Source organism: Vulpes vulpes, chromosome 1, assembly GCF_048418805.1.
Source record: "Vulpes vulpes isolate BD-2025 chromosome 1, VulVul3, whole genome shotgun sequence".
In the NCBI taxonomy this organism is placed as follows: domain Eukaryota; kingdom Metazoa; phylum Chordata; class Mammalia; order Carnivora; family Canidae; genus Vulpes; species Vulpes vulpes.
Genome location: NC_132780.1, coordinates 20,616,257 through 20,632,617, shown reverse-complemented (window position 1 = coordinate 20,632,617; position 16,361 = coordinate 20,616,257). Strand labels below are relative to the sequence as shown.

The 16,361-nt window shown below is 59.0% G+C and overlaps 2 protein-coding genes across 5 annotated transcripts; both read right to left on the bottom strand.

Moving 5' to 3' along the window:
• Positions 1-256: 256 nt before the first annotated feature.
• On the bottom strand, positions 257-9,709 carry NAT14 (N-acetyltransferase 14 (putative)). Of its 4 annotated transcripts, none has more exons than XM_072759660.1 (3): positions 9,489-9,709; positions 1,994-2,110; positions 257-1,344 (listed from the first exon to the last, which is right to left on the bottom strand). In XM_072759660.1, exons 2-3 carry the CDS (start codon positions 2,063-2,065, stop codon positions 796-798), a joined length of 621 nt encoding a protein of 206 aa, XP_072615761.1. In that variant the 5' UTR covers positions 2,066-2,110; positions 9,489-9,709; the 3' UTR covers positions 257-795. The 4 variants fall into 4 exon arrangements, with proteins under 4 accessions (XP_072615761.1, XP_025841002.1, XP_025841003.1 ...); XM_025985217.2 differs by lacking the exon at positions 9,489-9,709 and adding an exon at positions 2,654-2,778; XM_025985218.2 differs by lacking the exon at positions 9,489-9,709 and adding an exon at positions 2,368-2,452.
• On the bottom strand, positions 3,168-9,697 carry ZNF628 (zinc finger protein 628). The gene is made up of 2 exons (XM_025985216.2): positions 9,489-9,697; positions 3,168-6,395 (listed from the first exon to the last, which is right to left on the bottom strand). Exon 2 carries the CDS (start codon positions 6,388-6,390, stop codon positions 3,283-3,285), a length of 3,108 nt encoding a protein of 1,035 aa, XP_025841001.2. The 5' UTR covers positions 6,391-6,395; positions 9,489-9,697; the 3' UTR covers positions 3,168-3,282.
• Positions 9,710-16,361: the final 6,652 nt, after the last annotated feature.

Here is a 16,361-nt window from a genome sequence, read left to right as displayed (position 1 = left end):
CACACACACACACCCTGCCCCCGCCCCCCACTAGGCACCAGGCAGCTGTGAGGCGGAAAAAATTCGGTAATGGGGAGCATGAGTCAGAGGGCTGGCAGGGAGTGGGGCTGCCGTGAGCTCATTGCCTCCCCTTCTCCCTGTCCAGCACCCCCAGCAACAATTAATGTCAAGTCAGGGAAAAGGAGAAGCCAGACAGAGTGGGGAGGCTAGTCAGAGACAGACTGGAAAAGACATCAGAGAGAGAGAGAGACGGACGTGCAGCAGTTTCAGGCTTTATTAACAATCGGGTGTAAAAAACCAGATGGGTTTGGCTGGCGCCCCTCTCAGCTCACCTTCTGGGGAGGGGCCTGGCACTGGCAGCCCTGTGCCCTCCATCCTTGCCAGGGCCTTGCTCTGGTCAGACTCCCTTCCCCTGTAAGGGCTCTGCTCATCCCCTCTGTGCAGACATCAAGCCCCTCCCCGTTCCCAGGAGGGCCTCGTCCCCATTTGGGGTGCCCGCAGGTCCTAACCCATGGGGGTAGGCACACTTGCGGGCCTCCTGTCCTCCTCCTGACTGATCTCGCCTAGGCCTGTAGCATAAATTGTGCAACCTTGGCAGACGGACAGAGGAGACTTCTCAGTGCAGACAAAATCCGGGTCAGGGGGCTGGACAGGTTGACCTCTGCAAAAAGTTCAAGCACTACAGATAGCCGTCAGCCTGCAGTGGAGTGTCCTGCCTTATGCAGGCCTGGGGACTCAACCCGCACACAGTAGCTGCTCATTAAGTGCTCTCCCTTCCTCCAGGGTCCAGAGTCCTCACAGGTCCTTGCTGAATTCCCGCACAAGTGTGTAGCCCATGCAGCCCCAGCTCCCTTCAGCCTGGTAGCCACAGCCCTCCAGCATCCCTGCCACGCCCCACGCTGCCACCGCCACAGGGACCACAAGCCTGGCCCGGGGCTCCCCCATGCCTCCTGCCCAGGCTCGCGCCCGGGATTCGGCAAAGGCCAGCAGCCGCCGGCCTACACCTCGGCGGCGGTGCCAGCGAGACACAGAGAGGCGGGTGACCCGGGCCCCGTCCCCAGCACTGGACCCTGGGGCCAGGGCCAGGACGCCACACACATCACCCGAGCTGCGCACTGCCACCCAGGGGCCCCCCAGGCCGCCCGGTGGAGGCAATGAGCCCCATCGGGCCCGCAGGCCAAGCTTCATGGCTGCCACAGCCAGGAACACAGGCAGGAGGAGGGCCAGGGCGAAGGAGGCCAGGACGAAGCGCAGACCACTGCTGGCTGCAGCCAGGAGGAGCAGGGCTGGTGGCCGTGTTAGGGCATGGAGGGCCACACGGTTCTCTGTGTCCTTCACACCAGCCTGTGGGCAGAGGGTGCTGTCAGAGCCAGGGGCCTGAACCATACATAGGGCTGTTGGGGATCCGGGAGGAGTGGGGTGGGCTGTGCCTGGGGAAGGGGCGGAGCGGTGGGAGCTCCCAAATGAGAAGGCATTGTGATGGGGGCAAGGAACAGCAGGGAATAGGATTGCATCTGCCCTAGGCACTCTGGGCCTTGAGCAAGTGAGTGAGTTAGGAGCTGTGGGGGACACTGAGGCCACAGGGCAGAGGACTGCCCCAGTTCAGAGCAGGAGCAAGCTCCGGGCAGCAAGGGGTGGGCTCAGGAGGGGCCAGGCTGAGGCCCAAGGGCTCTTTCTGCTTTGAAGAGTGTTGAGGAGGAGGCTGGGCTTTGGGGGCAAGCGCAGGGCTGGAGTCTGCAGACTAGGGAGGGAGCTGGGACCATGCTCTTCCACCGCCATCTATTAAAACTTAAAAATAAAATCTCTAAACCCAAAGTAGGGCTTGAACTCATGACCCCGAGATCAAGACCCAACCAGTCAGGCACCCCTAAAACCTCTGCGGCACCGGAAAGGAAAGGGACCGAGCCAGAAGGAAAAGAACGGGTCCCAGGAGTCCGGGCTGGCTCTGGCAAGTGGCTGAAGCCACGCACAAGGCACCCCCGCGCGCTCTCACCTTCAGCATCTCCAGCACCAAGGGTTTCTCATCTTCCCTCATCTCCCGCACTGACAGGTGGCTGGGGGCCATGGCCGCCGCCAGGCTCCCGCGCCCCCAAAGGGAGCAGGCGTGCACCTGGTGAAAACAAGCAGGCCGGCGTCAGGGAGGCGCCCCAGACAGGGAGGACCAGCAGCAACGGGACCCTGACCGGGACCCTGGAGGCTGGGGCTCCCCAGGCGAGGTCCAGCACCCTGCCACCCGGGGCTCCCTCCCAGGCTCCCGGACGGCCCTGGGGAGTCAGCGGGACTCCCCCCAGCCCCCAGCGCCTGGACCACGCTCGCTGCCCCGCAGGCGTCCCCGACCCGCGCCGCAGGAGCAGGCACCGCGAGAACCTCGGCAGGCCGCTTCGGGCCTTCCACCAGGTGCGGGGGCTGCAGGGTAGTGAAGGGGGTCGCTTGCGGAAGTGACGTCACACTCGCGCATGGAGGGGCGGGGTGTGCAGTCTGCCTTAGCAACAGTTGCCAAGCGTCCCGGCTGGGGCAGGTGGCGGGGCCCTGGGCGCGCGCCGGGGAGAGGCCGGGAGCTGGGAGCAGCGACCCCCTAGGGCTGGGGTCGGGGGACAGGGGGAGGAGACGCGAGCCGACTGAGGGCGGCGGGTGAGCGCAGACCCGTACTCACCCGGCCCGCACAGGAGGAGCGCACGTTCGCTACCTGACCTTCGCCGGTTGCTAAGCAAGCGGCGAGGCGGGGGTGCGCGGTGACGGGAGCGGGCCGGCTCTCATTGGCTCCCGGGCCTCCGCGGGAGGGGCCGCACTCTGGACTCGCTGGCTCGCAACCTCCCGGCCCCAAGAACCTCCGCTGCTGCGAACTACCTGTGCTCTCCGGGACCTTCGGGAGAAGGATTCCCCCGCGCCCATTTTTCAGATGCGGGGAGGGATGGGGTGACTTAGAGCGAACACGTGACAAAACCACAATTCTAGATCCCAACTCCTCCCCACGATAGGGACCGCTGCATCCCTTTGTAAAATGACAAAAAGAACCGCACTTAGAAGCGGCTGGCCAGAAATCTCCAAGTGAGTCACCTGCGAGCCAGGAAGCAAGAGATACAAGACCCTCAAAGTCCCAAGCGGTGGCTATGGCCATGACATTCCCCCCACCCCAACCAGCCCCCAAGAACATAAAATACGGGAGAGAAGTTTCCAGTCTTTATTAGCAAGCCCAGCCTGCAGCTCCCCTCCCTCTAGCCCAGCCCAGCCCAGCGAGTTGGGGTCTCTGTGTAGGGCACAATTAAGTCCCAGTGGTTCTCCTCAAAACGTATGCACCAGCTGGACTGCGGGCAGAGTCTGGACAATCTGGATGGAGGGTAGGCCCTGTGGGGTCATACCTCCAGGTGCAGCGCCAGTGGGTACCACTTGTACCATCTGGGAGGTGGGAGCTGTGGAGATGCCCACTGAGGCAGAGGCTTGGCCAGGTGGGGGGGGGGCCAGCAGCTGCAGTGTGGCAGCACCTCCCCCACCGCTGCTATTGTCCAGCAGTTCAGTGGCAGGTGCACTGCGGATGATGAGCAGCTTCTGTCCGGGAGGGCCAGGGGCTGGAGGCTCGGCCAGCCCAGGAGGGAGGGTCTCTACCTCCTGCACACACAGCTGGGTCTGTTCCCCATCTGCCCCACTCAGCACCAGGACACTCTGCAACCCCTCGTCTGTCTGCAGTGTCTCAAACAGCACATCCTGGACAACACCAGCACTGGCCTCACCATCACCTGGCTCCCCAGAGCCTGGACCTGCCAGCAACTCCTCAGCTGTGCCACTCTGAACCACCAGCAGATTGGGGGCCTCAGGAGTCACAGCTCCCCCGCTGGGATTGGAGAGCTGGCCTGCCACAGGCTGGAGCTGGACTGTGGTCACTTCCTGAGCCGGCTGGAGCTGGACTGTGGTCACCTCCTGGGTGGGCTGGAGCTGGACCGTGGTCACCTCGGGGGCTGGCCGGAGGGGCTGGAGCTGGACCCCACTCACTTCCTGTGCCCCTGCCTCCCCACCCCCTACATTCTGCAGAACAATGAGGCTCTGCCCTCCCCCACTGGCCCCTGTGTTGCCCCCTCCCTGGACCCCCAACCCCCCAGGACCTGGCAGCCATACTACTCCAGGCCCCTGACCAGATTTCCCTGCTGCACGTGTGCCCTGCCTTCCGCGGCGGCCCCCAGCACCAGTACTGGAGGAGGGCAGCAGGATGAGCTTGGGGGGAGCAGGTGGGGGCGCAGGTGTAGGGGGTTGGACGCTGCTAGGGATGAGTTGGAGGCCCTGGGCCGTCTGCACCAGGAGAAAAGTCTGGGAGTTGGGGGCTGCCTGGCCCGGGGGTGGGGCCGCAGCCGGGCCCCCCGCCACCTCGAGGGAGAGTGTGGCCTGGAGATGGGGGAGCACGTGGACATCTTGGGTGGTGGATGGGGCTGGGGCCGCCACCAGCGGGGCAGGGGGCTGGGAGCTGGTGGCGGGGGCTGGGGGGCCGGCAGCCGCGGGGGCCGGGGCGTGCGTCCTCAGGTGCCGCTGCAGGTAGGCTGCCATGACGAAGCTGCGGCCGCAGATGGGGCAGGCAAAGGGGCGCTCGGCCGAGTGGGTGCGCTGATGCAGCAGCAGGTTGGACGAGTGCGTGAAGGTCTTGGGGCAGAGTGGGCAGCGGAAGGGCCGCTCGCCCGTGTGTACACGCTGGTGCTGCCGCAGGTTGGAGGTCTGCGCGAAGCTCTTGCCGCACACGCCACAGGCGTGGGGCCGCTCGCCGGTGTGCACGTGGCGGTGGCGCCGCAGGCACGACGTGTTCCGGAAGGCCTTGCCACACTCCCCGCAGGCGTATGGCCGCTCGCCCGAGTGCAGCCGCAGGTGGTACTGGTAGTGTGAGGACCACTTAAAGGTGAGCCCACACTGGCCGCATGTGAAGGCCCGCAGGCCCGTGTGCACACGCTGGTGGATGGCCAGCAGGGACGAGCGCTTGAAGGCCTTGCCGCACTCGCCACACTGGTAGGGCCGCTCGCCCGTGTGGTCCCGCAGGTGGTAGCGCAGCCCCGAGGAGCCCTTGAAGGCCTTGCCGCACTCTGCACACTTGTAGGGCCGCTCGGTACAGGCTGGCGTGGGCGCGGGCGGGGCGGGGGCCGCTGGGGCCAGCGGCTCCTGGGGACAGGTGACCTCAGCAGCCTCGGCCTGAGGGGGCGGGCGTCCAGCCGCCGCCTCTTCCACATGGCACTGCTGGTGCGCCAGGAGGCTGGCCAGCTGCGGGAAGGCGCCGTCACAGCTGCCACAGCGGAACGCCTGCCCGCTGGCCACCCCGTGGCTGTGCTGGTGGCGGGAGAGGCCGGCCACTGTACGGAAGGACTTCCCGCATGGGAGGCAGGCAAACCCCGGGGGGTTGGCCGAGGGCGGGGGCAGTGGTGGGGGGGCTGGTGGGGACTGGGGAGGTGGTGGGGCGGGGTCTGCCTTGGGGGTGGTTGTAGCCTGCGCGTCCTGGGGTGGGGTGGCTGCCTCTGGCCCGGGGCAGGGCTGGTGCTCCAGGAGCAGCTCCTCACTACCAAAGCCCAGCTCACAGCCCTCGCAGCGGTACACCAGCTCCACCGTGGTTTCTGCCGCCGCCAGAAAAAGCTCAGGCACCACGGGTGGGGGCGCAGGCGGCGGTGGGGGCACAGGTGCATGCAGGTAGGCGTCGGACATCAAGACCTTGGTGCTGGGCTCGTCCTGCGGTGGGGCAGGGGCACTGGCCGCTGCGCTGTGGGTGCGCTGGTGCAGCAGCAGGTTGGATGAGTGCGTGAAGGTCTTGGGGCAGATGGGGCAGCGGAAGGGCCGCTCGCCCGTGTGCACGCGCTGGTGCTGCCGCAGGTTGGTGCTCTGGGTGAAGCTCTTGCCACACACACTGCAGGTGTAGGGCCGCTCGCCCGTGTGCACGTGGCGGTGGCGCCGCAAGCTGGACGAGTTCTTGAAGGCCTTGGGGCAGTCGGGGCATGGGTAGGGCCGCTCACCCGTGTGCTGCCGCAGGTGGTACTGATAGTGTGAGGACCACTTGAAGGCCAGGCCACACTGGCCGCATGTGAAGGCCCGCAGGCCCGTGTGCACACTACGGTGGATCTGCAGCAGCGACGAGCGCTTGAAGGCCTTGGGGCAGTCAGGGCATTGGTAGGGCCGCTCGCCTGTGTGGCCCCGCTGGTGGTAGAGGAGGGCCGAGGAGCCCTTGAAGGCCTTGGGGCAGTCAGGGCACTTGTAGGGCCGCTCGCCTGTGTGTGTGCGCTGGTGGTGGAGGAGCCGGGAAGACCACCGGAAAGACTTGCCACACTCCCCACACTCGTACTGGGCGGTCGGTGCAGGGGCTGCAGGGCCAGGCTTCTCCCCGGGCCCCTCGGTGGTAGAGGCGGGGGCCATGTCTGCGTGGGAGCCAACCATCACACCTGGCGGGGGAGGCTGGGTCAGGGCAAGGCAGGAGCTCACCCCACCTCCACCCAACAACCCGTCTTCTCAACCTGGACCTACACGTTGGCCCTGGAAGAGGCACAAGGTATCTCCCCAGCCCACCCATGGGACAGAGAGCCTCCATTAGCATCAGGGCCCCCCAGTGGTCAGGTCTGCCCCAGCCAAGGCTGTGGGTGCTGGAACTGAAGCTTCTGGCAAGCTAGGATGAGCGCTCACCACCCATAGGATGCTGGCCATCCCCTCTAGGAGGCTGGACAACTCTGAGAAGCCCATGCGTGATTTTCAGGAGGCCAAGCACTTCCCTTAGGACCAAGCTCTTTCGCTCTCTACAGACAGGTACTGTCCTGGAAAAGGCCTGGCGTGTCTCTAGCACCCTGCCTTCTGACTTTTGACCCCTCTTCCTGGAAAGACCTCTGCCTCCATCCTGCCTCAACACAGTTCCTGCTGCCACCATAACTAAAGCCCTGTGCGCATCCCACTCTCCATCCCCCATCCTGGCTGCCTACTTCCTCTTGTGCATTAATAAAAAATCCCTCAATTCAACCAGACCCATAAAGGCTCTGCACCCTCCACCCCATCCACATCCTCACTTCCTGCCTGACTTCAGTCTCCCTTTTTAAAATATCTTTTTTTTTTTTGAAGATTTTATTTTTTAAGTAATCTCCAGGCGCAGTGTGGGGTTTGAACTCACAACTTGGAGATCAAGAGTTGCACGCTCTACCCCTGGTTTGTCTACCCCTGGTTTTGCACTAACACCCATGCCTCTCACGGTTCCCTGCATTGCCCAAACTGCATTTCTCTAGTCCATTCAGCACATACACATACCCACCCAACAGGTGGTACTGAGCATGTTTCTGTGATCTTGCCATCAATTTTGTCACTGAGAACGTAAAAGCAATCAGAAGACAATGTTCCCATGTTTCAACTACTATATCAGTAATTCTCAATAGGAGCAGTTGCACTCCCATCCCTGGGGACATCTGGCAATGCCTGGAGACTCATCCCGTGGAGGGGCCATTGCTCCTGGCATCTAGTGGGGGGAGACCAGGGATGCTGCTTGATACCCTAGAGTGCACGGGGACAGCCCTCCACAGCACAGAATGATCCAGTCCAAAACATCAGTGTGCTGAGGTTGAGGATCCCTACACGGCCTCCCTCCCCACTGCCTGCTTCTGACTCTGACTTCCCACCTACTTTTCCTCATCTGCTAGACTGTTCCCATCAGCTTACCCACAAGCTCTAGCTACCATCTTTAAACAACAAAACCCTTCACCCCACCACCCCTCCAGCTGTGGCCTTATTTCTCTCCACCCCCTTTGCAACAAAGCAACTCAAAAGTGCTGTCAATACATGCTTTCTTCCATCTCAAACCCTGACACTCAGATCATCCTCCCCAACTCCACTCCTGGCCTGGCTGGTGCTAAACTGCACAGTCTCTGCTCAATCCCCAAGGGGTCCCTCCCTCCTGAAGCCACTCTCCTCCCTTCTGGGCACTGGTTCCTTCTTCCTGACTTGCAAATGTAGGGGAGCTCAGGGCTCGGCCAACCCTTGATCCTCTTCCTCATCCACACTCTCTTCCAGGATCTGTCTATAAACAGGATGGTTCCAAAATGGATCTCTACTTGACACGCTCTCCTCTAAACTCCAGAGCCCTGCTACCATATGTCATATGGATGGATAACAGCTAGCTCAAGCTTAACATGCCACCAGTCTAACTCGGAGGAGTTTTTTTTTTTCCACTCCTGCTCGCTCCTTGTTTCACTGACATTCTCCTCCATCCCTAAAAACCCGCTCTGTTCTTCCTCAGCATCCCCTCTTCCTCTCACCACCTATGACCAATCCATCAGCCAGTTCCCTTGTTCCAGCAGGAATGTGTCTGGAATCTGGCCACTTCTCTCCAAATCTCCCACTGCCACCTTTGCACAGGGCCATCCTCCTAACACAGATCTCCACGTTTCCACCCCTACTCTTCCTACTCCCAGGATGCGCCCAACACAGCACCTGCGGGGTAGACAAGACCACTCTCTTACAAGAGCCTGCAGAATTTCCACGCCCGTGGCCTCCTCCCCGCCCCCACCGGCCTCCCTGTAGCCTCTCAGACTCTCACGCCATCCTGTCACCACCTGAAGCCCTCAGCAGGCCCCTGCCAAGCACCTCGCTGACCTGTCACCTGGGGGAGGCATTCCTTGCACCGGCCCTAATCTACAACCCCTTCCAACTTCCAACACTCCCCATCCTCTACAGCATGTATCACCTTCTGACCGGCTTTCAGTCAGGGTTTCCCAACCTCAGCACTGTTGAGATGCAAGCTGACCTGTGCCAAGGCGCCCGCCCGGAGCACTGGGAGGTGTTCAGCAGCACCTGTAGCCTCCACCCACTGAATTTAGTGGCATCTTAACCACTGTCGCACTCCAGCGCCTAAAACAACGTGTAGCTCAGAGCGAGCACTGAGAAAACATATCCTGAATGGGAAAAGCCGGGGCACCCCCTTTTTGGACAGCTCTAAAGATTCCCTGTAGCCAGATGAGCAGCCTCTTAACGTGTAATCAAGTCCTTCTAGGAGAAACTGCCCGTGCCTTCCGGAAGGCCCGGCAAGCCTTAAACTGTGACATCGGCCCTCTGCATGGGTCGGACCCATCCTGCCCGGGATAGCACCCGGTCCAAAGACAGGACCACACCCTTCCATCAGACCCGACTTCCCCTTTAAGGGGCTGCTCCTGCTGCACCCCAGCGTCCACCTTTGTTGAGTTCAGCTAGTGTCTGCCTGGAAACCACCAGGCCTCAGGAGCTAGTCCTTCAATGTCGGGGGCCCCGTCCGTGACCTTTCACAAGACAATCCGTCCTTAAGAGGATGAAAATCGGGAAAGCTTCAGGGAACCGCAGAACCAGACCCGCTCCTGTAAAAGCAACCCCTTGCCCTTTAAGAGGGCGGAGCCGGCCCAGAGAACAAAAGTCGGAGGTGAATTAGCGCCCTTCCCTTTAAGGCATCTCTTCCGGTTTCACGCTCGCCGTTTCCCCAGCGTCCCCGCCCTCCGGTCCCTCCCCCCACCCCCACCCCTCCGGTCTCTCACCTGCGGCCCCGATCGGGGGAGTGAGCGGGAAAGACCTAGGGCCTTCCCGCGGGGGCCGACGGGAAGACGGGGCCCCGGCAGCGGCAGGACAGGAGTGGGGGCCTGGGAGGGGGGCGGGGGCGCGCTCCCTCCCAACAGCCCCCGGCACGAGGCACCCAACCTTTATCGGCAGCCTCTCGCGCACACAAACCCCGACGTCGCCGTCGGCGCGTCACGACGCCACGTGCGCCGAGGCCCCGCCCCTCCCGTTGGCTTTTGGCGGTTGCTCGCTACCCGCCGCAAGCGGCGCACGGCATCGTGGGAGTTGTAGTTCTTCCTCGACCCTGGCCCCTGGGTCTTTTCTGGGTAGCGGAAGTCAGCGCCTGGCCAGGGGAGGCCGCACCCAAACACGAGGTCGCGTGTTCTCATTTTTACTATCGATTCATAGACTCCCTCCCCAGGGCGATTTCCGAACGGGCCTAGCCAACCAGGGGGTGTGGTCTTCCCTGGCCTGGCCCCCACACCCAGGCCCTGGGTCTCTGAACTCCCCGCTGGGGAAACAGGCTGTGGTGCTTCCTGGCCTCAGAGGCCCCACGTGCTCGTGGCTCCCGGGCTTCTGTGCGGGAACGTGGGCCCAGTTGTGCCTTCTTCGTGGCCTGGAGCTGTCCCGGTCCCCCTCCCTCCTTTCCACCTGACCCCAGGACAACTTCAGCCTCTGAGCCGTACTGACCAATGCAGGTCACCCAACACCGTTGTTCAACTACGGCACTAGTCACATTTGGGCCACATGGTTCTTGGTTGTGAGGGCCACTCTGTGCATTTTAGGGTGCCGAGCAGCATTCCTTGTCCCTGCCTCCACCTCCCCCCCACACACATCCCCTGGTGGAGAGCGCCGCTGCTCCAAGGCATTCCCCCCTAAGCCTGAGGGCTGCTTATCAGACCAGAAGGCCCTTCTGTTCCTACCGCATACCTTCTCAGCTCTGAGCTATTGAAGAATAAAGAGGGGAAGGCCACAGGGGTAGAGTTAGGAGGCCCTGCCCTAGGGTGTGTTCCCACCTGCTTCTAGAGCTCCCCAGCACACCAGACTGAGCCCCATACAGTTGGTCCCCAGATGGAGGAAGGACTCCACACTAGGTCGAGGTGTAGATGTGGAATGTAATGCCCAGCTGGCTACGGGGAGACCCCAGGCCCACCTTCATCTCAAGGGTCCCTGCAATAATGAAAGGACCTCTTGGTACCAACACAACCCTAGCCAACCAACACCCCCCGCCCCCAGTCAGGAGATATAATAAGGGAGGTGAGAGAGGCAGAGCCCCAGCACCTGCCCTTATTGGCCATCCCCTACTCTGGAGCCAGAAAATAAAGGTTTTTAACTCAATGGCCTGAAGCAACTGGTTGTGAAGATTTAACTGGCTTTTTCAAAATAGTAGTAGCTGGACACCTCATGTAGGACCCTGTACAAGGGACATCGTGGGGTCCTTGTACAGACAAGCAAACTGGGAATCCAAGTGCCAAAGACACAGATAAGATCACAGGAAATCACCAGAGGTGCTCCAACCAGGCCTTATGGTGTCCAGACCCTCAGTCCCCCCCCCCTTTTTTTTTTAAGATTTTATTTATGCATGAGAGACATAGACACAGGCAGAGGGAGAAGCAAGCTCCATGCGGGGAGCCCGATGTGGGACTTGATCCTGGGTCTGAGGGTGGCGCGGCGCCACCAGGGCTGCCCTAGACCCTCTGTCCTGATCCAGGCCCCTCCCAGGTCTTGTCCTATGAGCTGGGGACATAACAATAGGGTGTGAAGGCAACAAAAGTCCTGTCCCAGGGAGTTTATAAAATCTACAGTGGGTAAGGGATGACAATAAGTAATAAATAAACAAGTCATAAATAGTGTGTGTCCTATTCTACATGCTGCTAAGAAAAATAAAGCAGGAGCGGTGGATATGGGTGAGTGAAGGCCTCCAGGAGTTTAAATGTGGAACCTAGCAAACACCATTCAAAGCCCCTGGCATTCTTGTTTCTGGCCAACAACACCCTGCCCCAGGTGCTTTTCAACCCCCTTAACTAGATCACGCATCTTATCCAGCTGCAGGGCCTCTGAGACAGTCTCCCACTTTGCCAGCCAGATAAACCATTCATCCTGGAGGACAGAGCTGGGAGTGGGGATTGCAAGCTTTGAAGGTGACCAAAACCTACCTGACCCTTTCCAGGGACCAGGCTGTTATTCATGCCCCAAAGGCCCTGTGTGCAAGAGAGGAGAGGATTAGGGACTGGGGTGAAAAGTGGCCCTGGAGCACCTGTCTACACATAGCAGGAGTTATCTGAACCACGGACAGGACTCCCAGGGACAGACAAAAAATAAAATTACTTTTTTCATCTCAGTGCAGGAAAGAGAGCAGAGATGCACTTTAAGCAAGATAGGGGTGGGCAGGAGCCCAGTGGCAGATGGCCTATGCCTCCCACAGGGTAAGAATATTCCCTTCTGATATCTCTTGGGGCTCCTATGGGGTGCTCAGCCAGCCCTGCCCCAATGGGCCTCTTCCCAGGGAAGGAGTGTTATTCCCACTTCACTGGGGAGTAAATAGAGGCCCTCTGAAGTCTCTTGGCCAAGCACAGAACCAGGCAGTGATGTAACATCCTGAACTGGGACATGATTCTTGTAACCTGGAAGTGATTTAACCAGGACTGTCTCCAGTCCCAGAGTCCACCCCCATCCAAGGCCTATCTAGCAGGTCCCCATGGTCCTGCATGGTCACAGCCCAGCACACAAGAGCCAGAGGAGACTCCCTGGTTGGTCACACCGGGTCACAGTTCCATCTGTACAGGGAAAACACATCCCTCTGTTTTAAGTACAAAAATGTGAACAGGGACAGATACACACCAAATACCCTTCCCAGGAGTGGCTACCATGTTCCATGATGATCCCCAATGACTCACACCTTTGTACACCAAGTACATTTTTTTTAAAGATTTTATTTATTTATTCATGACAGACACACACACACACACAGAGGCAGAGGCACAGGCAGAGGGAGAAACAGGCTCCATGCAGGGAGTCTGATGTGGGACTCGATCCCGGGTCTCCAGGATCACGCCCTGAGCTGAAGGTGGCACTAAACCACTGAGCCACCTGGGCTGCCCCCAAGTACATTTTCTTCAGGTGGCCTGTGGACACACTAGACGTCACTCCTGTGATAGATTATGTGATATGGTGAAGGTGAAGGGATTTTGGCAAGTCCAATGAAGGCTCCCCATCAGTTAATCAAAAGGAAATGTAATGGTTAATTTTATGTGTCAACCTGACCAAGCCACAGGAAGCCCAGGTATCTCATTAAACTCGATTTTTGGGCACATCTGTGAAGGTGTTTCTGGAAGAAATAAGCATTTGCATCAGTAGACTGAGTAAAGCCAATGGACCTCCCCAGGGTGGGTGGCCATCACCCAATCCATGGAGGGCCTGGCTAGAACAAAAAGGTGGAGGTAGGTGGGATTCCCTCTCTACCTGACTGAACTGGAACCTTGATCTTTGCCTGCTCACGGTGCTCCTGGTTCTCAGGCCTTCAGACCTGGACTAGAATCCATACCATTGGCTCTCTGGATCTTAGGCTTTGGAACTACACTGCTGGCGTTCCTGAGCCTCCAACATGCAGATGACAGATCATGGGACTTCTCAGCCTCCATGATTGCACACGCCAATGTTATAGTATATCTCTTTATATACATAATGTATGATACATAACATCTCTCTCTGTCTCTGTCTCTCTCTATATATAGATAGAATTGGCACAGATATAGATCCTATTGGTTCTGTTTCCCTAAGAGCCCAGAAAGGACAACAGAAAGGTTGTCCTGGGTGGGCCTGGTATAATCAGGCAAGGTCTTTAAAACTGGGTCTAGAGGTCAGAGACGTGAAACATCAATGATTCTCCTGCTGGTCTTGAAGCTGCCTGCTTCCATGAGTTCTACAACTGCTAGTCAATGAATTCCTCCATGTGAGCCCAGAAGAGGCCCCCAACCTCAGATGAGACTGTAGGTCCAGCCTACACCTTGATCACAGCCTCATGAAGCCCTGATCAGAGGACCCAGTAAGCCACAGTGCCTGGACTCTTGACCTATGGGAACTCTGAGAAACTTAGAGTACACTGTTTTAAGCCATGGTATTCGTGGTTATTTGTTACACAGCATAGATAACTAATACACTTCTTGTGTTAGTTTGCTGGGTTGCCCTAACAAGCTCCCACAGCCTGGGTGGCTTAAACAACAGAAATTTATTTTCTTACATTTCTAAAGACTAGAAGTCCAAGATCAAGGTGTTGGCAGGGTGGGTTTCTTGTGAGGCCTATCTCCTTGGCTTGCACACATCCGTCTCTCCCTGTGTCTTCACATGGGCTTCCCTGAACCTTTCCATGTCGAAATATCCTCTTCTTTTAAGGACACCAGGCATCTTGGATTCAGCACAAATACATAACCTCATTTTAATTTAATTACCTCTTTAAAGACCTGACATCTGAATATAGTCACATTTTGAGATATGGGGGTTAGGATGAGTGGGGTTAGGATGAGTTTGGGGAGACACAATTTAGTCTACAACATGGTGGGAAACAGATGTGACAGGGTTGGCCTCTCTGAGCTCTCAGGACCACCAGGTACCAAACATCTGCAAATTTTCACAATACATTGTAAGAGAAAGTCCCTCTGGGACTAGGTAGAAAGATAGCAGATGAGCAGGACGGAAGCAGGGAGGGACAAGGTTTTTCTGGGCTCCCAAGCCTGATCCTGATACCTCAGTTCCCCCCTCGTATATTGGAGGGGATGTAGGACCAGGGTCTCCATATTCTAGCTGCACCAAGGCCAGCGAAGGAAATTTGGGGTAGGGCCCTGAGGTCAAGGTACTACCTCTGCTTTAAACCCTGCATGGCAAAAAAAACAAACATACAACAACAACAACAACAACAACAACAACAACAACAACAAAAACCCTGCATGGCTCCTCATTAACTCTTGCCTTTACAACCCAACTCCTACCTGGCCTGAAAAGCCCTGAGGGTCTGGCCCCCATCTGCTTCTCTGACTTTACCTCCTCCTAGTTCCTTCCCTCTGCCTGGGAAGCTCCTGGCTAATGCCTCTTCCACTCAGGTTGCAGGACAGTTGTCACCTTCTCAGAGATAGCCTCTCCATCTGAAGCAGCACCCCTCCCCCATCCAACCTCCAGCTTACTGTCCAGCACATCCTGGACGGGTCTTTTCTTGTTTGGGGACAGACGGGGCTTGTCTTGCTCACTGCTACATCCTCAGTCTATGGTAGGCACTCAATAAATGTTAATTAAATAACTAAACATCAGAGCACCTGGGTGGCTCAGTGGTTGAACATCTGCCTTTGGCTCAGGTCATGATCCCAGGGTCTTGGGATCGAGTCCCGCCACAGGCTCCCCGCAGGGAGCCTGCTTCTCCCTTTGCCTGTGTCTCTGCCTCTGTGTGTCTCTCATGAATAAATAAATAAAATATTTAAAACACTCAAATAAATAACTAAACGTCTCCCACCACCAAACGACATGGGCTAGGACGAGGGAAGGGGAGCCAGCCTGTGAGTGTCTTCTATACCGGGAAGGCCAGGTCCTCACCGAGCATCAGAGGAAGCCAGCCTCCAGCTGTGGGTGAAGCTCCTCTGTGACCAGACAAGAGGTGAGGGCAGGGGCCCCAGCACAGCCTCCCAGCACAGCCTCCCAGCACAGCCTCCCAGCACAGCCTCCCAGCACAGCCTCCCAGCACAGCCTCCCAGCACAGCCTCCCAGCACTGCCTGGGATGTGGGCGCCCCCTGGCGGAGCAGCCCCAGCCCGGAGCCGGAAGGGCCGCGGCGGAAGGCGTGGAGGTGTGTTCCCCACTCCACCAGGCGGGGACCAGAGCTGGCTAGCAGATGCTGCCCCAGGCTGTTCGTGGCACGGGTGCAAGCCCGCTCCTGGGGCGGGGCTAGCCAAGGTCACACCGCCCTTGAGCCCGGCCCTGACCTCCCGTTCTCCAGAGACCTGGGCTCCGCTCCCCCCATCCCACCCCGCCCCTCGCCAAGGGACCCTGCACATTCCCCGCTGGGCCTGAAAGCACCAGGACAGGACAGCTTCCAGGCTGTCACACAACCACACACGCATGCCCAGGATGTGCACACACGTGTGAACATGCACACACAGGACTTGTCCAGGCCGAGAGACAGAGACACACTCAGACTCAGAGACCCTGGAGAGGCTCAGAGACAAATGGTCAGAGAAGCTGAGAAGCACAGCGATGGTGAGAGTTGTGGTCAGAGACACGGAGGAGAGGAGAGTACACCCAGTGAGCCAGGAGGGCTGCAGGCAGTACAGACTGGCCGAGGGGCAACGTGCAGGTCAAGTGGGACCTGGAGACCCTGGGAGGCATCCAAGACGGATGGTGGCCCATGGTGTGTCCCTGACATGGTCCCCTGACTCGTGAGGCCCACTGTCATGAAGGGGACAGCCATCAGTGTGCCAGAGCCAAGGCTAGTCTCACCGTGGCTGCCACAGCGCGCTGGCGGCACCTTGGCCCTGGCATCACCACAGGCTGCCTGCTGCTAGCACTGCCCTGTCACCACTCAGGCTGGTGGCCTAGTCATGCAGATCTGTCATCTGCATGTTGGAGGCTCAGGAAAGCCAGCAGCTGGTGGCCTAGTGGCCCCATGGCGAGCCCTGGGCCCAGCCAGGCCTCCACTTCTATACTCTGGGCTGCTGCCCCTGTGCTGACCCTATCTGCAAAGCCATGGTGTTGGGGCCTATGCTGACTCAAGTTCAAATCCCAGCTCTGCCACATACTTGCAGCATGACCTTGGAGAGGTCACGGCAGTTCTGGAAGCTGGACAAGGTACAGGGTGGTGTGGGGTGGGGCGGG

Coding starts and splice junctions, on each gene's coding strand:
- NAT14 (XM_072759660.1), bottom strand. CDS start 2,065: ATGGCCCCCAGCCACCTGTCAGTGCGGGAGATGAGGGAAGATGAGAAA. Junction 1,345..1,993: donor TGGTGCTGGAGATGCTGAAG/GTGAGAGCGCGC, acceptor CTCTGCCCACAG/GCTGGTGTGAAGGACACAGA.
- ZNF628 (XM_025985216.2), bottom strand. CDS start 6,390: ATGGTTGGCTCCCACGCAGACATGGCCCCCGCCTCTACCACCGAGGGG.